General features: G+C 55.3%; 1 protein-coding gene across 2 annotated transcripts in view; it reads right to left on the reverse strand.

The window, feature by feature from the left end:
• The window catches only part of SORCS2 (sortilin related VPS10 domain containing receptor 2), a 569,237-nt gene extending 552,542 nt beyond the window's left edge, over positions 1–16,695 (reverse strand). For both annotated transcript variants that reach the window (XM_028848328.2, XM_028848326.2), the window contains exon 1: positions 16,101–16,695. In XM_028848328.2, the coding sequence (XP_028704161.1) occupies positions 16,101–16,586 (486 nt within the window). In that variant the 5' untranslated portion in view covers positions 16,587–16,695. The remainder of the gene's footprint in view (positions 1–16,100) is intronic.
• Between the last annotated feature and the right edge of the window lie 4,803 nt (positions 16,696–21,498).

The raw sequence follows: 21,498 nt of genomic DNA on the forward strand, positions 1-21,498 counted from the left end.
AGGGGCTGCCTCCATGGAGGGCAGAAGTATGGTCTGGGGTGAGGGACACAGGCAGGGGCCCCCTGGGGCAGGCCAGGCTGTCTGCTGGAAAGGTGGGGCCCTTCACACGCTGTCCACCCCCGGCCAGAGTTAGGTGAGCCAGGTTGGCGGCACACAGACCAGGCTGGCCTCGCAAACGGGTCACGCAGCCTCTCAGAGTCCCTCTGTGTGCTCAGAAGACTGAGACCAGCGCCCAGGGCAGAGGCAGCTCTCTGCAGGGTTACCCTATAGGACTAGAGAGAGGGGGTGCCTGGTGAGCAGGAGATGAGGCAGTGCATCCCCTAGAAAAACTTGGGGGACCTTAGGCAAGAGAGGGCTGAGGGAGACACAACCAGGGCCAAGCCAAGCCCCGGCATCCCACTGGGACTGGGACTGGGACAGAGAGAGGATGGAGCTGCAACCTCTCGCCCTTGAAACAGCCATGGTCATCCCTTGCCTGTGGCTGCTGGGGTGTAGAGAGGAAATCATTCACTAGTCTGTCCAGTGTGCCTAGCACACAGTCTGGCACACAGGGGGCCTTAGGAAATGTGTCTGCAGAGAAAGAAAGGTCAGAGGGCAGAAGACCAGCCCTGCCTCCCTCCCCTCCCTGCCAAGCCCCTGCCAAGCCCCTGCCTGCCAATGATCCTCGAAGTCTTCAGCACACAGTACCCACCGGAGGCCGTTTGGAAAGGCCGTAGGAGGCAGAAACCCTGTGGGGGCTGGAGGGCTGGGGGCAATGTGCGTCCTGTCCCAACATGCTCCTGGGACGGTCTCCAACCCCCACCTGCCCCAGCTCAGAAGCCAAGGTGACCAGCACCAACGCCCTTCTGCATGTCCCGGGGCGTGAGAAGACCAGGCCAGGGAGGGAGCTGGGGGCCGCTTCGGTGGTCTTCTTTGCCTTCCTGAGTCAGGAAGGTGGACCCCAGCTGTGCCTTCATGGGCCAGGCTGGCTCCCACCTGGGGCCAAAGGACACTGCGGGAGGTGGGATCCTGGAAGAAGCCGCCCAAAAGCTCCCTTCCCACTCCTGACAAGTCTCAGAAGTTCCCAGGTTTTGGATTTCCCCGTCACTGCCCAGCCCTCTGCTCGGCCACGGGTGAGATGGAAAGAAATTCCGACTTGATCTTAGAGGTGAGAATTCCAGGCAATAATTCATATCAGGAAACTTGTGAAAAACCAGATGTCAACGAGAAATACTTTCTTTAAAAGTAAACTGGAGGAGCTGAATGTTCATGAAATACGCTGGGCTTTGTTCCACTTTAGCAAACTATTCAGGAAATGGGAAGAAGTTGGAACCACATAAAATCCCCCTAGAGAAAGAAGGCACATTCTGATTAGGGGCGACGATGCAGTCTTCCCTGGGACTGGAGAAGCTCGTTCCCGCATCGCTAGACATCCTCCCCGCTCCCTGTACCTTTACCTCCACGGGGAGGGGTCCTGCCAGCCCCAGGGCGGATGAGGGAACCCAGGCCTAGGGGACTGGGGAGCTGGCCCCAGCTCAGTGCTCAGCGCAGCCCGCTGAACCTGCCCGCCTCCAGGAGCCCGAACCGTCTGGCCACGGTGGCCACCACACTCCAGCCCAGCAGCTGGGCCCTGGCCAGGCGCTGGGTGAACGCAGAGAGCAGCCCAGTGACTCACATCGGCTCCCAGCCCAGGCTGTGTGGGCGGGAGGGGCTCGGCGGGGCCAGCAGCAAGCCTTCCCAGCCACAGCTCAGCACTGCACCTTTCCAGCCCTCCTCAAAGGGACGTGTTGATGTGAATTAGAAGAAAAGACAGTCACGGACACAGAATGAAAAGCGAGGCCCCACACGTGGACAAAGGCCATTTTCAGGGCTCCCTCCATAGAAGGCCCCCCGAGAACTCAGAAACTGGTGATTCCTCCGAAGCTGGCCCAGAGGGAAGGCTCAGGGCAGGGCTGGCGTGTAGATGGATGAGCGAGTGAGCAGTGGGTGATGCTGGGCGCGGGGCTGGTGCGTAGATGGATAAGTGAGTGAGTGAGCAGGTGGGTGATGCTGCAAAGGCATTTCCATCAGAAAGCCCAGGTTTCTCCAAACCTGCTGTCCCCTGGGGAAGCCCTCCCATGGTTCAACCTACCCCCAAGTCCTCTGTCTTTGTTGAAAGCTGAGCAAACCCATCTCATGGGTTTCTTGTTTTGTCTTGTTTTGTTTTGCTGGGTGAGATGAGGCTGGGATCATCAAGGATGCTATTTAAATGCCCTCATTCAATTTGGGAATGGGTGTTTTCTCACCACGGAGTACCCTGGCTCCTGGCTGACCCAGTGGCCCCGCCGTGGAGGCGTGGGCGTCACCAGAGCCTGGCTGCATACCCGCGACCGTGAGTCAGCGGCTGCTAGACTGCTTCCCCTCTGCCCAGGACTCCTCTCAGGCAAGAGACAAATCTTTCTGCCTCTCTGGCAGCCAGCTCTCTTCTCTGCAGATATGTGCCATAATCCCCACCCCACGGGGGGGAGATTAATTAGTGCATTAAAGAGCTTCCCAGGTTACTCGTGGAGCCGGCAGTGGGCCAAGGAGCCCAGCTCCTCACTCACCAGCTTTGCGAGGACTCGACTCTCCCCAGATTCCCCAGCAGGGAAACTAGGCCTCTGAGCTTCAGGACCCATGACCTCCTCCTAGCTCCTCCTTTCAGAAGTCCCCAGATTTTACTGAGCATCTACTAAGCGCCAGGGGCGTGGGGAGCAAGAGGGAATGAAACAAACCAAAGCCCTGAGCCGCTAGAGTCCATACCCTTAGTGGGCAGGGGAGACCAGACAGGAGGCCTGGGGAAGATGGGGACACTGGGGCACGGCAGAGGGGACAGGACTGCATCATTCCCATGGGATCCATCTGTCCCCATCACATCCCTCCAGCCAAGTCCTACCTCTCATGGTGTTTTTGTTTTTTGGCTTTTTTTATTTGTTTGTTTGTTTGAGACGGAGTCTCATTCTGTCACCCAGGTTGGAGTACAGTGGCGTGATCTCAGCTCACTGCAACCTCTACCTCCCAGGTTCAAGCGATTCTCCTGCCTCATCCTCCAGGATAGCTGGGATTACAGGCATGTGCCACCACGCCCAGCTAACTTCTTTGTATTTTTAATGGAGACGGGGCTTCACCATGCTGTCCAGGCTGGTCTCGAACTTCCTGACCTCAGGTGATCCACCTGCCTCTGCCTCCCAAAGTGCTGGGATTACGGGCGTGAGCCACCGCGTGCAGCCTCGTGGCGTTATTTCTACATGTTCCTGATTCTCTCTGCTTGCCCTTTCTTCAAGGACCCATGAACTTGGACGGAGAAACAATGGCCTTTTTATTTTCAACCAGCCCCAGCTGAAATTAGGCATTTCCTTCCATTCTGAAGCAGGCAACAAGTCACAAACATATCATCAGTACCTGGGTGTCACCAACAGAAATCACAGATATCTCCAAGGCCGGATCACAGTTCTTATCGATCTCAAAGTATTGCTTACACTCAGCACAACTTCCAAACTATGGAAATCATCACATCTGCTGCAAGTTCTTATGGAAGTGTTACTGAAGAAATTAGTTTTAGTATTTTGATAACTTCATTGCTATGAAATTGGTTTCCTCTGGATCTATACTTTGTTTTATGCTAATTATAAAATCCTCATTCTGAGAAAGTTTCATGAGCTTCTCCAGGATTGGGGTGGGCAGGAGTCTAGGGCACAGAGAGAGCTAAGAGCCCCCGTGCCAGTTTGGGGTCCTCAAAGCCAGAAAACCGCTGGGTGTGTGTCCTTGGTCCACCCAAGGAGCCTAACACAGCCAGGTACACAGCAGCCGCCTGACATCATAGCTGCTGCAGGACCCAAAGTGGATGCCCAGAAGGCCTATCTGACAGTCAAATGAAGAATCAGAAAACAAACTTGGCTGGGGTTACGCGGTATTGATGGGAATAAATTGAGAAAAACATAGGGTTTTTATTGAGTGCTTGATTTTTACAGAGTGAAAATTGAATTACTTAACTGGTCAATGAGGTAGTCAATTGGGAAAAGTGCCTAAAAGCAGAGGAGGAGGAGAAATGGGCTTGAACTTGGAAGGCAAACGGTTACCCTTAGCAAGAGTGGCCATGCCGAGCAATGCCTCCAGGAATGGTTTCCTTTTCCACCCTTGGCCCGGCACCGGACCAGCCTATTTCTGACTTCCCCAGGTTGACAGACCTGGATTTCCTGGGCTCAGAGAGATACCCCTCCTTGGGTCACAAGTAGCAGAATTCAGAGGTTATGAGAACAGAACAGAGAAAGGTGACTCCCACAACGCAGCCTTGCCACTGTGTCCCTTCTAGACACCGGATTGTCCTCACGCCACGTATTTTCTCCTCCTGTGGATTTCCTTGGGGGTTGCAATTATGCTACTGACCAGCAAGTGGGTACGAGGCAGCCACAAGGGTGATTTCTGATGCAGATAAAAACTCAGGCTTGATCAAAAACTTAACATAAGCCAGGCACGGTGGCTCATGCCTATAATCCCAACACTTTTGGAGGCTGAGGCGGGTGGATTGCTTGAGCTTAGGAGTTCAAGACCAGCCCGGGCAATACAGCAAAACCCCCATCTCTACTAAAAAATACAAAAATTAGCCACGTGTGGTGGTGTGCACCTGTAGTCCCAGGTATTTGGGAGGGTGAGGTGAGAGAATCACTTAATCGGGGGAGGTTGAGGCTGCAGTGAGCTGTGACCGCATCACTGCACTCCAGCCTGGGCAACAGAGCAAGACCCAGTCTCAAGAAGAAAAAAAAATTGACATAGAATTACCATATGATCCAGCAATCCCACTTCTGGGCATTTACCCCAAAGGACTGAAAGTAGGGACTCGAAAAAATATCTGCACACCCATGTTCACAGCAGCCTAATTCACACCAGCCAAAAGGTGGAAACAATGCAAATGTCCATCCGCAGATACACGAAGGCAGGAAATGTGTTCTGTCCAGATGGTGGAATATTACTCAGCCATAAAAAAGGAAGGAAATTCTGGCACCTGCCACAGCCTGGGCGAACCCTCCAGACATGATGCTGAGTGAAATAAACCAGATACAAAATGACAAATGTGTATGGTTCCACCTATATGAGGTCATTAGAGCATCAAATTCATAGAGACAGAAAGTAGACTGTGAGTGGCAGGAGCTGGAGGAGGGGTGATGGGGGTTAGTGTTTAAAAGGGGCAGAGTTTCCATTTGGGGAGATGAGAACGTTCTGGAGAAGAATGGTGGTGACAGGTGCGTGACAATATGAATGAATTGAATGCCCCTAGAACCATACACTTAAAAAGTATTAAGACAGTGAATTTATGTTACATATATTTTACCACAATTTTTAAAACAGTAATAAAGTAAAAAGAATTTTTTTTTTTTTTTTTTGAGGCAGAGTCTTACTCTGTCGCCCAGGCCAGAGTGCAGTGGCACGATCTCGGCTCACTGCAATCTCCGTCTCCCGGGTTCAAGTGATTCTCCTGCCTCAGCCTCCTGAGTAGCTGGGATTACAGGCATGCGCCACTAGGCCCGGCTAATTTTCTATTTTTACAAATTTTCACCATTGGCCAGGCTGGTCTCAAACTCCTGACCTCAGGTAATCCGCCTGCCTCAGCCTCCCAAAATGTTGGAATAACAGGTATGAGCCACCGCGCCCGGCCAAAAAAAGAATTTTAAAAAGAACTCGGGCTCAAGAGCGAAGGAATTCGAACCACATCTCGGGTCCTCACTAGCTGTGTGACTGGGGGCAAGTCCTCCCGCCACGCCGAACCTTATTTTCCACAGCTGTAAAATGCATATAATCGTGGTATCTACTGTGTAGGTCTCTCTATAGGAGCAAATAAAATAAGTGGGTGTGACATGCCTGACACAGCATCCGGCACCTAGATGGGGGCTGTGATTTTTTTTTTTTTTGAGACGGAGTCTCGCTCTGTCGCCCAGGCTGGAGGTCAGTGGTGCGATCTGGGCTCACTGCAAGCTCCACCTCCCGGGTTCATGCCATTCTCCTGCCTCAGGCCTCCGAGTAGCGGGGACTACAGGCGCGCACCACCATGCCCAGCTAATTTTTTGCATTTTTAGTAGAGACGGGGTTTCACCGTGTTAGCCAGGATGGTCTCGATCTCCTGACCTCGTGATCCGCCCGCCTCGGCCTCCCAAAGTGCTGGGATTACAGGCATGAGCCACCGCGCCCTGCGGGGCTGTGATTTTTAACTTTATTATTACTAACCAGCGGTTCCATGTAAATAGTGAGGGATTATTATTCTAAGTTAAATTACATCAGAAGCAGAAGCTGGGAGGTGATCCTAACTGCCGGATCTCCCCGGCTGAGGCTTGGGAGATGCTATCTCTACTTCTGATGCTTCAGAAATATGCACGGCGAAAAAGCCTCATAAAGAATTCTTTCTGAATTAAAACTGATCTGAATGGAAGCGGCCACACTCTGCCTGGCTCTTTTCTTTCTCTCATTTGAACTTCATTTATCTGAGCATTGGGAAATGGTGACTTGCAAGTGATGTGCTCGGTATGAGAAGGCAAGCTCAACATTGCAGGAAATTATCTGCTTTTGCAAGAAAATTACTAAGGAAAGAGAGTGCTGTTATTTTAAGATCTTCGAGCTGGTGTGAGAAGAAACTAATTAAATGATTGTAATTTTCTGTGCAAATACAGTAACTGACTGCTACAGAAATGCAAAATAAGAAGGAGCTTTTCCACCTCAAAAGGACACTGGAGTTTTACATTTTTTTTCCAGTCTTTCCAGGAGAGTCCTCACTCACTCAAGTATCCCTATTCCATTTGTTAATGACAAATGGAGCTTAACTGGAATACAGGTGACGAGTACCATATGCCTACTGGGAAGCTGTCCTGAGTCGTGGGCTGAATGGAAAAGACGTTGCTGCTGCCCTCAGCGGGCTGTATATCAATCAGCAGCGAGCAAGTTGCCTAAGTCTGTGTTTTACAACCTTGCAGAGCAGGTCAGGGATGGTCCGTGGGAACCTGCTGGGAGCGGGGAGATTGGTACAGGGCATTCCCACCCCCACCATCCACTTAGACTGACAGACCCATGTCTGCACTTCTTTTACACCCAGAATCCAAGCTCACATCCAGGACGGGGCTTTCCAAGAAAAAGCAGGATGTGAAGCAATGCAGAACGCATGCCTTCACCTTTCCAATGCTACAGATGGAGACCTTGCCCTCCCGGCGGCCAGAACCAGGGATCTCTGCTCCCTGGACTTCCAAAAGGGGAAGACGTTGGTCAGGAACAGCAGCTGCAGCCACAGCCAGGCTTCTCAGTTCATCAGCATCCCTGCAATCCATACAGCACCCACCCAAACTAGGAACGAAGGAGGGGCGAGGACAAAGTGGGCCGTTGGCAAGAACCTGTAAACAACTCATCCTTTAGAGTACGAAAAAAGAAAGACAAGGCAGCCCCCAGAGAGGAGGCAATGTACAAGCTTCCCCTCCGTTTCTTCCTGCACCAGAACAGGCACAGGGATTCTCTGCAGCATCCCAGCTGATCTGCCGTCACTCCAGCCTGCCCTCCTTCGAATCATCTGCCCAAGTCTTAGCCTGACTCTGAAAAATCACCATAAAATAAAGTGACGGCTACGCCGAGAGGCCCACGCAAACTCTGGGCTGCCTTCTCATCGGAGGGGCGTGCCGAGGAATGAGGCTAATTTATGACCTCTTTAGAATGCTCTCAGGAACCTCCACGCAACTACAAATTAAATCGCCCTTTATTAAAGTAAAAGTGGATTTGTGAAATGTGCTCAGGAACTTTATTAACAGGGCTGTCTCCGTGCCTTCGAGCCAGGCTTCTTGATGAACGGCTGAGTCTCTCCTCTGCCCGTGGGCGCTCCAAGCTGCTCCAGCCCCCAGGCCTCTCTTTCAGCCTTAATATTCTCAGCATCCCAACCTGCTCCTCAGCCCGGGACTCTGTTCATCCTGCGGAGCAGCTCCGTCTTCACCTCCTCCAGGAAACCTTCCCAGACTTCCCCAGCGCAGACTCACACAGCACCTAGAACGCGCTGCAATGAATTCCTGTCCAGACCAAACATGTCACCCGGGCAGGCTCGCTGTATCCTCAGCACCTAACAGCGCTAGGCACACAGAGAAGCTCGGTAAAGAGCTGAGGTCAACAGCTACCACGAGCTGGGCCTCGAGCTAGTTTCCAGAAGACAGTGAAGATGCAAGCGAGGTCAGCACTCTTAGGAAACAAGGTGAAGGAAGACATTGGTGGGTCTGCTGGCCAGGCCCCCATCCACGGAGCGCGTGGCCCCAGCACTGGCCTGACACACAGAAACCATTATCCTCATTTGATAAATTAGGGAAAAGCCTCAGAGAGGTTCAGTCCTCATCCAAGCATGAACAGCAGGTGAGACCAGCCGTTCCTGAAGTTCAACTCTCATGGAAATCTGCCTCCTTCGTGACTACTTGAAAGAGGCTGTAGTGAGGTTCTTGGGCTGGGCATTCCAAAGTCTCTTCTACTTCATTCCTGTCTCCATTCATATAAATAAAATACAAATAAATCAGCAAATGTGTACTAAACATAGACAACGTCCGGGTTGGTAGTGACCTTGGAGATGGTCTAGTCCTGACGCTCATCTTACGGATGGGGAAACTGACGCCTGGGGAAGAGTGGGTACAGGGGTGGCCAGCATGATGGGAAGGGAGGGGTGAGCGCCCAGCTGAGCGATGCAGGGAGATAACCCAGGATTCCCCGGGGAGGAGAGGGAAAGCAGCACCAGCATGTTGGAGGGCAGGGGAGGGACCCAGGGGTCAGAGCCAGAGGCTACGGAGCAGCATGGAGCGCACCCCTGGGTCCAGCTGGGATCTAGGCTCACAACCACAACTCTGGACCCCTCAGTCAGCCACTGGTGGTCCCGCTTCCCCCACAAGCCGAAAGCCCCTGCAGTTTGGCCTGCAGCATGGACATGGAGCTTCCTTTTGAGCACTTCTAGCGAGGAGGGATCAGGGCCTCCAGAGCAGCACGAGAGCCCATCCACATCGCTGCCCTGCACCTGGGGCAGCTGAAACAATCCAGCCTCCCCCAGCTCTGCGCTTCCCCACTGTGCACCAGAGGGGTGGGCTTCCAGCCCAAAGCTGGGTTTCTATCCCATAACCCCTCCTGCTCACATTCCCCGTGAGTGGTGGCCCCTCAGGCTAGGACCCAGCAAGGCAGGGTAACTTAGGTCAGGTGAACTGATTGCAGGGAGTGGGAGAGTGGGTTTGGGAGCTTCTCAGGGGTCCTCAGAAGCGACAGGAACAGACCAGCACTTGAGGGGGTACACAAGAGAGGACAGAACGTGGGGGATCCACGGTCAAGGTCTCACCTGCTAAACTTGGATGAGAACACAAAGAAAGGCAGCTCCCCATCCCTGAGCGGCCCGTACCACCCAGGCCAGGGAGTGGGTCTGTGCAGGCTAGACCACAGCAAAAGCCTCCCTCGGACCCCAGCCAGGAAACACCGTGGGCAGGAGCCCTGCTCAGACAGCCCCTGCTTCACGGCACAGGCAATGGCCACGGGCAGCCCCTCCACCAGCCCACCTGCCCTCTGCACCCCAGAGATCTCTGCTGCTCCCCTCAGTCCCACCTCCCCAGCCTTGTCAGCCGTCCTCATCCTCCTCCACCTGTGGCCCATGTGACCGCTCCCCAGGTGAACTGAGCTTCCCCGCCCTGCCTTGCCCTCCCTGTACCTGTGCCTCCACACCGGCCCCCACCTCACTCCTCCTGAATTGCATCCCTGGGGCTCTCTGCCCCACCCCACCCCCACTTTGGGCCACAAGCACTTCAAGAGAAGGAGTCCATCCCCCTGGCTCCAGGCCCTTCCTCTGCACCCCAGGGCTGACACCTGAAACACGATGACCAAACGAGGGCCCAAGTTGAGAGAGAGCAGAGAGAGAGCACGGCTCCCCATCCTCCTGGCTCACAGGAGAACCAGAAGGACAAGGACTTCTGCGCAGTGCACTCAGCAGACCCCATGGCTAAGCACCCAGGAAACGAGGCCTGCGGCTGCTTCTTACCTTCGCCCTAAAAGCAGCTGATTTGGAGGCAAAATGTGAGGCCACGTGGAGGGTTCTGGACACAACACCCTCCCCTTCCTGCTGGGAGCTCTCAACCCATGCTCCGAATGTCAGTGACCGGGGCGAGGGCAGAAGCCCTGGGTCAACTCGTGAGCCTGCGGTTTGCACGCTGAGACTTCCCTAGACTCAGCCCGCCCTCTGCATGTCCCCATGTGCTGCTGCCTCTCTCCACACAGAGTCCCTGGCTCCCTCACGGTTCTTCATCCAGCCGCCAGGCCCAGGGTCCCGGACAGGCTTGCCCCAGCAGCAGCCAGCTCCTGGCAGCAAGTATGACAGGCACTCAGCCCTGGTCACCACATCCCTTGACCTCTGCCTACTTCTGTCTCTCTCCAGGTGGCCGCTGGACACCCTCGGTGATGAGCTGTCACGACAGAGATGCACTGCCTCTAGACAGAGGCCCAGTACTCACAGGCTGACCAGCCACAGCTCAGCCACCAGGGGCCACACCTTGGGCTCCAATCCAGCCCCCACCCCTAGTGCTGGGAGGCCCACACTGTGGGGGCCTAGAATTCCAGGGTAACGCACGGCAAGTTCAGCAGACTTAAATGCAAAACCCCGAGCTTGGAGCCACCAAGCTGTCCTCTAAGGTGGACTGGAGTTGACATCACAAAACCACAAGCATCAGACACAAGACTACAGGTCAGCTTTGTCATGGATTTGAACCCATTCATTTAAGAACTCACATGGTCTCTACACTCTGGAGGTTGGCCTGGAGCCTAGAAGCCCAGCACCACTCAGGACGGAGAGAGGCCTGCAGAGCCAAGGCAGATACGTCCTCTGCATCCAGCCACGCACCTCTCTCCAATCCACTCTCCTCCTCTCCCTCAGCCCCCTCCACAGCCCTGGTCCACGCCTCCCCCTGGCAGCAGCTCCTCCCTGAGCCTCTGTCCAGATGTCTCACCCTGCAGCCCTCACCAGCCCCATCCCCCACCCTGCCTCAGGGCTCTTTCTTGATGTCATTTGCTGAGCTCCTGCTGTGGGCCAGGCTCTGATCTGAGCATTTCACATGGAAGATCTCACTTCACCTGCACCGCAAACCTGTGAGCCTTACTTCTCCCATTTTCAAGATATGGTCACTGAAGTCCAGAGGATTTAGTCCATTTGCCTGGATCCCAGAGCCAGAGAGCAGCCGGGCCAGGATACAGACCCGGGCAGGCTGTCTCTGAAGCTCAATCGCAATGTCCACCACGCCTCACCGCCACATTGACTCTTCAGCCTCACATCTGGGGTCCGTCGGGAGCTTTTGAATCTGTTTTTTCCAAACTTCTTTTCTCTGGTTTGTCTCCATGCATAATGCATTCACTCTCACTTTATATAACACACACATACCTTCAAAATTCCTACCCCCCAGATCTTGCTCAAGTTGGAATGTTGTTTTTCTGGAATGTTCTCCATCTCCTATATACTCCACCTACTCATTCTTTAGGCCAGCCTTGATGCCACCTCTTCCATGCAGTCTTCCCTGATTTCGCCATCAGCATTATCAGGGGAGGGTGACACTCGCCCCCTCATATCCTAGCAGTTCATGTTCATCTCCCACTAGACTACTCCGAGATCCACTACTAAACTCAGGGGATGCAAAGGAAGCTAAGACCCCTTCCCTGCTATCAGGGTCTGAACTGTGTCCCCCCACCAAAATCCATACGTTGAAGTCCTAATCCCTAGCACTTCAAAATGTGACTGTATTTGGAAGCAGAGCCTTTAAAGAGGTAACTAAGTTAAAATGAGGTGGTTAGAACAAGCCCTGATCCAGTATGACTGGTGCTCTTACAAGAAAAGGAGATGAGGACACAGACACACACAGAGGTAAGACCATGTGGAGACATGGGAGAAGGCGGCATGGCAAGGCCAGGAGAGAGGCCTCAGAAGGAACCAACCTGAACAATACCTTGATCTCTGACGTCCAGCCTCCAGGACTGCAAGAAAATACATTTCTGTTGTTTCAGTCACAGAGTCTGTGGCACTTTGCCCTGGCAGCCCTAGAAAGAGAATTCACCTGCCCTCGAGGAACTCGACGCCCGGCAGATGTCATGATGGAAATCTCACGCAAACTTGGGGAGAGGCCACAGGTACTATAGTAGAAGATGCTGCCATAGACCGCTAGTTCTTGACCTCTTAACTCAGAGAAACAAGTTTGAGAAGCTCTTCTGACGTGTTGCTCTAGCTCTCTGGGTATAAAGTATACACAAATATCGGGTTCATCAAGATTGCAGAACAGAGAGTATGGGTAATCTGCTCAGAATCACCTCAGCATTCAACTGCCTTGGACAGCACCAACCATGTGGCGCAGCACAGAGCAGATTTGGGAAATGGGCAGAGGGAAGGGAGGGAGAAGGAAGCACGAGGGGAGGGGAAGAGGGGGAGGGGAGGGGAGAGAGGGGAGAGAGGGGAGGGAGGGGAGAGAGGGGAGGGAGGGGAGGGAGGGGAGAGAGGGGAGAGAGGGGAGGGAGGGGAGGGAGGGGAGGGAGGGGAGGGAGGGGAGAGAGGGGATGGGAGGGGGGAGGGGAGGGGAAGAGAGGGAGGGGAGGGGAGAGAGGGGAGGGGAGAAAGGGGAGGGGAGAAAGGGGAGGGGAGGGAGGTACTGATCTTCTTGGGGAACAATGACAGAGGTGAACAAACTGGACCAGGCTGCAGGAAGCTCACGTTCAAGTCAAATGATACATTCAGCTTCAAAGTTGAGGATCAAGTGCCTTGTGGGAAGGAGCCCAGGTGAGCTGTGCTTAAAATAAGCACAATAAGCCCACGATTTCCCAGAAACATTAAGAACAGGACGGGGCACAGTACATTCCCCATAGGGATAACATGAAACCACAACCCCAGAGGCTGAGAGCCACACTCTGTAATATTTATCCACCTTCAAATAGCACCGCTGCCTCCAAGGGCAGCTCCAGAGATGCAAAACCCGGAGCTGTGTGTGCACAGCCCACTCTAGATCCATAAAAACGCAATGTTTCAATGAAACATTAATTTCACACATAACACACATAACTATTTGTTTCTATAGCTAAACATCAGACAGGGAGGCAGTGTTTGAACTTGCAAGCAAGTCCCCTTCTCTATCGCCATGGGAGCAGGCAGAACCAAGCCGTTGGAAGGAAAACCCACATAATGTTAACGCAGCTGCAGCGACGGGGGCTTAAATCCTGGAACTCCTTCTTGTGGGATGCTCTCAAATGCCATGTTTTAAAGTCCATCCCCCTCATCAAATGGTCCTTTTAATTTTGAGAACACCTGATATGGTAAAGTAAACACGCTCTCTGTTCATGTTGACCACATCTGCAGAGGGCGGTGAGCAAGTTAAAGGAAATAAAACATTAGGAAGACTGCTCGGCAAACCAGCTGTGTGAGTTTCTGTCTGGCTATAGCTTTCAAAGATGGTGCTTTCAAGCAGACGTGAAACCCACTGCCAAATCCCGGCTACAATCTTTAGTCCTGTGGTTGCAAGATGAGACTAGAGGGAGCAGAGTACATTTCTAAGACACGTAGTGTGCTGAAAAAACAATACTACGCACGCAACAAGCACTAAGGCAGTGATTTCTTCTTTTAAAGCAGTTTTACTTAGTTAGCTCAAGGTAACGGGCTGCTTGCCTCTTCTGAGTTTTCTCAGGCAAGGTGAAACTCCCGCAGCCTCCCCTGCTCCCCGAGGTGCAGGATGATAAGGTCTTCCCTGACTGCCCAGTCCAGAGAACGGGTGTGTGGGAGAGGCAGGAGTGGAAGGTGCTGAAGCCCAATGCCTGGTCCAGCATCTGACCCCACGGACACCCACACCCACTACTCACAATGAGGGTGTCCTGGCTTCTACTTCCCGAGTGTTTGCTAAGTGTCAGGCTATGCCCCGTGTGCCACACCTCACCCCTGCCCCTCACCTCGTGCTGGCCAGAGGACATCCATCCCTTAAAACTCCTCGCTGGTTCCTTGGACTTTCTGTCCTCACTAAAGAGAAGCCAACATTGCCCCCCACTCACAACCCCCCACCCCAAGACACACACACACCTGCGAGCAGTGAGGACGCAAGCCCACCCAGTCACAGAGGAGTCACCCAACCCAGCTGCCGCCCTCAAGGAGCAAAGCCACACAGGCTCCTCTGACTGCCCCCCACCCCCAGTACCCCATCCCTGCTGGCCCAAGCTCCCTCCTCAACTCTCTCCCAGGAAGCTGCCCTGCACCCGGACTGTGAGGTCAGGTCAGAGGCAGGCTGGGTGTCAGCCTATCCCAAAGACAGCTAGCCTGCCCCCTCCCATGGGGCTCCTCCACCCCCGCCCCAGGAAGCTAAATGACAAAGGGGCAGGAGCAAGCTTCAGGATCAACCACCTTGGCAGATGGGGTAGGGGATTAGAGCTTTCTGGCCCTGCGGGATTTGCTTTTTGTGTTGATTTGGTCCTTTGAGCTCTCAGTTTCTGGGTTACCTTTCCACCTGAGTTAGAGCTGATGGTACAGCAGACACCGTTTGTTCACAAGGACACATGGCATCTGACCCCTCTCTCAAGGTGCAGATGGAGAGAACACTCCCAGTGCTCTTCTAGGGAGGTGGCACCTGCCACCTCTGCAAGGCACCCCAGCCGGCACCCTGACTGCCCCCTGCTGGCCCACTGCACCCAGGGAGCCAGCTCTGCCCTCGAAGGGCTGCTAGTCAGGCTGGAGATGCCAGGAATGACCCAAAACCAGACACTTGGCACCTGCACCCTGATAGACGCTGGCTGGTTGGGGAGCTGGGCTCTAGGCTGACTACATTCATTCAATGCTGCCCCTACCCCTACCCCAACGTATTCATCTGCCCACCTCGTCCCTCCTCCAGCACAAATCACAGCTGCCTGGGAGTAGCCCAGCAAAGCCGGACAGAGGAGATTGGCACAAGTGACTGTTCAAATTATGCCCTTTCCTGGCTCCAGAGGCCAGTGTTCCCCACCCAGGCCACAGCCAGTGCATATAGGAACCCTGGCCCTTGGGGAAGCAAGAAGAGGTCTCCTAGGGGACCCCAGGAGACAGCAAGGCACAGGAATGAGGGGAGGCTCCCGTCTCCCCTCTGCATACAAATGTACCATCCTCTGGGGATTCATGGTTGCCACCTCCCTACCCCCATCCTTCTCTGGAAACTGCAAAACTAGAGACCCACAGAGCTGCCCCAGGGTGACTTCAGAGTGGCCCTCGGCCCTTTTGGGCATGAGGGGGAGTGAGGCTGAGGCAGCCCCCAGGAGAATAATCTAAAGGGACCCTCTGCCTCCTGCAGGCACCAACAAAGGCCAGAGGAGGCAGGATCTGGGAAGGGTGGGAGCCCCACGCTGTGGGTAGAGGAACAGGAGGTCCCCAACAGAGGTGGCAAACTTCCAGCTGCAGCAAAGCCAGAGTAGCCGGGAACGTGGGGGGAGGGCAGGGAGTCTGCCGTGCCAGCCTCACACAGGTCCCCAGCACAGTGTGGGGATGAACCCAAGGGGGTACGCGGACCCCAGTGCATCCAGGCGGGGCGGCCGGCAGCAGGAGCTCAAGACAGCCGCGGGTCGCACTAGGGAACCCCAGGGAGAGGGGTAACCCAGAAATCCCAGAGTCCTAGAATAGGATTCGAGCTGACCGGGGAAGTCCCAGAGCCTGCGGAGGCGCCACCGCGGAGTCCCGGGTAGACCAGGGAGGGAAGGATCCCGGAACGCGAGGCTCAGCTGGGGGAGCCTGGGCTCGAGAGAGGTAACGCCGAGCTGGGGTGACCCTCGAGGACCTGCAGGCTCCCGAAGCCTCTGGGGACCTCCTCCGTAACCCAGGACCTGGAGGCCAGCGGGGGAGTATCGGAGGTGGCCCAGGATCCCGAAATCTGTGGGAATGTCCCCTGCGGTGAGACAAACGCACGAATCTGAGGACCTCTCCCCAAGTAACCGGTGACCAGAGGCCAGTAGGGGCGCCGCCGAGGTGACCCAACTGCCCAAGTCTCCAAGAATGCCCCTGATGACCACAGGGGGTTCTGGGTGGGGGCCGTGGCGGTCCCGCCGGGGCGTCCCGTGGTGTCCCGGGTAGGGGCCGCGGCGAGCGCGTGGAGGTCACTTACGCTGCTGTTCTCGCCCGTCCAGTGCACCATCGCCTGGTTGTGCGTCGCGTCCCCCTTGAGCACGAACGACGTGCTGATGAGCGAGACCTGAGCCCGGGAAGCCACTCCGGACAGCGGCGCCGCCCGCTCCCAGCGCCGGTAGCCCGTGGCGGTGGCGCCGTCCTCCTCACCGGGACCCGGAGCAGGACCGGGACTCGGACCCGGGGCCCCGGGCTCCGTGCCGCGCGCCTGCCGGTCCTCGCCGCCACCGGGCTCCGCGCGTCCCGCGGGAGGGCTCCGTGGCACCCGGGTCAGTTGGGCGTGAGGACCCAGGCGCCCGGGCTCGGGGGAGCGCCCCGCCGCCCCGCAGGCGCCCAGCAGCAGCAGCAGCAGCAGCAGGAGCGGCCGCGAGCGCGGCGAGCGCAGCGGCGGAGGAGCCCCAGGGCTCGGGGCTCGGGCTGTGGGACCGGGGCCCTTCGGGGCGCGCGAGGGCCCCCAGTGCGCCATGGTCGCCAGGGGCGGCGGCGGAGCCGGCGGCGGGGCGGCGCGGACGAGGGGACCGCGGCCGGGAGAGCGGGAGGGCGCTGGGGAGCGCGAGCAAGAGCGCAGAGAAAGGAGCCGGCGAGGGGAGGGAGCGGCGGGAGGAGGGGACTCGGCGGCTCCAGCGCCACCCGCGACGCCGAGCACGCACCGCCACCTGCCGGCCGGCCCGCCGCCCAGAAGCTCTTGGGAAGCCCGGGGTTCTGGAGCGCGGCCACACCTCCAGGCCAGGATCCCCTTCCCAGCTCGGTGGTTCCTCCTTCCCGGCTCTCCCACCTCTTGCCGTCCTCCCTCGTCCCTCTCTCCAGGTCCAGCCATGGTTCTGGGGCTCTGGACTCCCGCTGGGAACAGCCAGGTCCCCGTCCAGGAGCTGACAGCCTGAGGGAGACAGACCAACCCAAGAGCACACATTTATAGGCAAAAGAACCCTGAGCTAGAACCAGGGCTCCTGGCGCAGATTATAAAGGGTTCTCCTCAAGGGGTCTCTGAAGAGGTGGCAGTGGAGAGAGGTTGAGGCCCATGAAGGTCCCTGGGGAGACCTGCTAGGCAGCGGGAGGGGAGTGGGGGGGGGAAGTGCAGAGGCCCCTAAGGTGTCCTCAGCAGAACTGCCCCAAGGACAGCCAGGCCACTGACTCAGACATCAGGACGTGCAGTGGCTTCATCTTCCAACCCAGGGGCCACGAGGGAGCTACCCTGAACAGGACAAGCCCCTGTGTAGGGAGGTGTCGGGAGGGGGCAGGGGGCGAGGTCCTAGGGACCTGGCAGGTGCAGTGAGGAATGTGGAAACTGAGGCTCAGAGCACAGCAAGTCCCCACCCAAGGTCCTGTGGCCACTTTAGTTTAGTAGAGATAAAAATGACTTCACAGAGCACCCACCCTGAGTGTCAGACAGGCCTCCAGGAACAAGCAGGGCAGGCGTTTCCCAAGGCCAGGGACAGAGCCTCTGCCAGGCCAGGGCCACCCTGACCCCCGCCTTCCCCAGAGGCCCTGCGCCAGATAGAAGCCCTTGGGCCGGGGTCCCTGTCACACCCCACCTCCCAGCTGGGTCTCTTGGCTCCAGAGAGAGCCTATGGGGCAGAGGGGCAAGGCCTGGAACATTTGGGAAAGATAGAGAATTGGGGGTTCCCTCTGGCTCTCAAAGAATTGGAGCACCCAGCGCCCTCCCCAGGAAATCATATCCCAAAGCACTGGGCACAGGCTACCTGCGTTCACTCTGTGCCCAGCACTGGGAGTTGGGGAGGGGGAGGTCTGGCCAGATGCCCAAGAAGGTCCCACACTCCGAATGTGCCCTCCTCTCTCACCCCACCATGTAAATCCTGAACCTGTCAGGTTCAAACCCAATGGGAAGAGGGAAGGGAGGACTCTGCAGCTGTGGGAACATCTGGTCTCATACAGGAAGCAGAGAAGAACAGAGCAGGGTCAGTGGAGGGTGGAGGGGAGGGGAGATGAGGAAAAGGGGACCGAAAGAGGGCTGCAGACGGTGGCTGGCAGGAGAGCACTGCACATGGAGTCAGAGAAGAGACCGTTCGGTTCGACCCCAGCTTAGACAGGAACCACCACGGGGCCTTCCCCAAACACCCAAGCCTCCGTTTTGCCAACTGTAAAGGAAGAGGCTGTATAATCTCTGGGGTCTCTCTCAGTGTTAACTGTTTTTGTTTGTTTTAAATAAAGAAGGCCTCCAAGTACTACCCTTAAGAAACTTGGCCGGGTGCAGTGGCTCACACTTGTAATCCCAACACTGTGGGGGGCTAAGTTGGGAGGAATGCTTGAGGCCAGGAGTCAGAGACCAGCCTGGGCAATACAGTGAGACCCCGTCTCTATAAAAAACATTTAAAATATTAGCTGAGTGTGGTCCAAACTACTTGGGAAGCTGAGGTTAAAGGAGGTCAAGGCTGCGGTGAGCCGAGATCATGCCGCTGCACTGCAGTGTGGGAGAAAGAACAGAAGGAAGGAAGGAAGGAAGGAAGGAAGGAAGGAAGGAAGGAAGGAAGGAAGGAAGGAAGGAAGGAAGGAGATGGAGGGAGGGAGGGAAGGAAGGAAGGAGAGAAAGAAGAGAAGAGAAAGAAGGAAGGAAGGAAGAAAGAGAAGGAAGGAAGGAAGGAAGGAAGGAAGAAAGAAAGAAAGAAAGAAAGAAAGAAAGAAAGAAAGAAAGAAAGAAAGAAAGAAAAGAAAAGAAAAGAAAGAAAAAGAGACAGAGAGGAGGGAAAGAAGAAAGGAAGGAGGGAGGGGGAAGGGAAGGGAAGAGGGAGGGAGGGAAGGAAAGGAGAAAGAAAGGAAGGAAGGAAGGAGAGAAAGAGAAAAGAAAGAAAAAGAAAGAGAAAAAGAAAGGAAGGAAGGAAGGACGGAAGGAAAGGAAGGAAAGGAAGGAAGGAAGGAAGGAAGGAAGGAAGGAAGGAAGGAAGAAAGAAAGAAAGAAAGAAAGAAAGAAAGAAAGAAAGAAAGAAAGAAAGAAAGAAAGAAAGAAAGAAAGAAAGAAAGAAAGAAAAGAAGGAAGGAAAGAAAGGAGGGAAGGAGGGAGGGGAAACTTGACAGTGTAAGTTATTAAGCACTTGCCAGGTGCTGGCCACTTTCCCAGGGGCTTGAGAGGATGATGGGTCTCTGCTCTGGGGGCTGCTGTTGCAGGCCATCATATCTCATTCTCATGACCAAGCTAGAGCAGGTGTCACTGTCCCCATTTCGCAAAGGAAGAAACAGACCCAGAGACATTCCTTGACTACACAAGGTCACCTGGTCAGTGTGTTTCAGAGGCCAGACTCCAACCCAGGTGTTCTAACCCCGAGGTGGCACTCTTTACACCACCTCCAGTTGCTTGTCATCTGTGCATTTGCCATCGTGCGTTTGTCATCTGTGTGTTCCGGGCTCTCAGGCACCTTACATCTATGGGGCTCAGACTTGGGCTGCCTAGCCAGACAGGGCAGTAAAATGAGCTCACCACCACCACCCTTCAGCTCAAGGGGAGGCTCAGTTGCTGAGTGACTTGGTCAGTCACGTTAAGTCCGCAGCGAATTGGGGAGAGGGTCCCGAGCAGGAATGCAGTTGGTGTCACACCTAGCTACTGATCTTTCCGGAATAATCGCTGCCTCTGCCCTAAATGAGGCTGCAAGACATTGGAAAGAGCAAGGCTGATTCTCCCCTTCTGTGGGTCTGAGTTCAGAGCCACTTTGACTATCCTAGACCACTCAGTCCCCACCTGCTGGACATGTGGACACAGTGATGAGGGAGACAGACAAGGTTCCCACACTCACAAGGAGCCTCTGTCCTAGTGGGGAAAACTAATGTCAGTTAGAATTAAGTGCCCAGGAGAGAACAGTGCGGCCATCCGAGAAGAGGGAGGGGTGCTCAGGGGTCAGGGAAGCCCTGCTCCCTTCGGAAGTGACATTGAGCTGAGGATCGAGGACCCACCCAGGCATCGCAGGAAGAGCTGGGATGGCGACCCTGATGCAGGAGCTGACGAGTTCAGGGAGGAGCAGGTGCTGGGCTTGATTTGTACTCACAGTCGGATGGAAAGTCGCTGGGGTGCTTTAAGCAGTGGGCTGAGGTTATCGGCATGTTTACAGCCATCATTCTGGCCACGGTGAGGACAGGTGCGTGAAGCCACTTAGGAAGCTACTCCTCCCAGGTCCAGAGAGAGGCTGTGGTGGCTGGGAGCTGGCAGGTGACAGAGGAGGAGAGAATGGAGGGAAACCTGCAGGGACCCATGTGCCACTCCTAGGCGCCTCTCACCAGCCTTGCACTCACCCTCTTTCGTGACCCACATCAGGGACTCAGGGGCTCCAGGGCCAAGGAAAGACATGGGAGAGTGTAGACAGCAAAAGAGAGCCGGTTGACCCCTCCTGGCCTGCCTTCATGGAGGAAGAGCGCACGGGACGTCTTCCGAAGCCACAGAGTTGGTGTCGGCAGTGCTCACTGAGGAAGCCAAAGGCTCAGAAAGCATGGGGGCATGAGCGGCTGATGGAGTCACTGTTTGTGAGGCCCCCACAGGCGCTGCAAGACTGACGGGGCCACGTGCAGATGCCTGGGCTCAGCATCCGACACCTGAGTGCATCAGGTCAATAGTAAACGCTGTCCAGGGCTAAGAAACCTAACAATTGTTCACAAAGCCAGGACCCTCAGCACGCCCCGCCTTGCTCCCTCGTCTCCTTCCCTTCTCCCAGCTCCAGGCTGGGCACTGGGCTCCAGCCTGAATCATACCTGGTGCCTGCTCTTGGGGACTTCACAACATGATGGGGGAGGCACACAGGTGAACAGAGAGTGACATTAGGGAAACAGGTGCTCCCAGAGAGGTGCCTGGAGCTAAGGGAAGGGAGAGCTGCTGTCTGGGGCTGAGGGAGGAAGGCTGCCTGGAGGACACCCTTCAACTATCCTGCCAGGTAATAGAGACAGCAATGATCCTAAATGCTACTGAACGCCTACCATGGGCTAGGCACTGTTCTGGATGGAAGGACTCGCTGAACTTCACAACATCTATATAGAGTAGGTATTATTTTCCCCAAGTTAAAGATAGAGAAGGTGAAGGCACAAAGGGATTGAGTAAATTACCTCGAGAATTCAAAGCCTCCTCTCCCATGTGCTGGCTGTGAGGCCCTTCAGCTTCACCCTCGCCTGTTTCTCAAATTGCCTACCTGAGAAATGGGACCAGCACCATCTGCCTTAATGAGAACTGATTTGACATGCTGCTTCCTGGGCCCTACCCAGACCAGAAACTCTGGGGTAAGGCCCAGGCATCTCTTTTAACATGTCCTCCTGTGCTTCTGGTACACCCGCAAGTTTGAGAAGCACTGGGCTAACCCTGTGGTTCCAGGCCCAGGCTGCCCAGCAGCATCACCTGAGGACATTTAGAAAACTCCTGCTTCCTGGGTCCACTTCTGCCTCAGGCTCAG

This window comes from Macaca mulatta, chromosome 5 (genome assembly GCF_049350105.2).
Source record: "Macaca mulatta isolate MMU2019108-1 chromosome 5, T2T-MMU8v2.0, whole genome shotgun sequence".
In the NCBI taxonomy this organism is placed as follows: Eukaryota; Metazoa; Chordata; class Mammalia; order Primates; family Cercopithecidae; genus Macaca; species Macaca mulatta.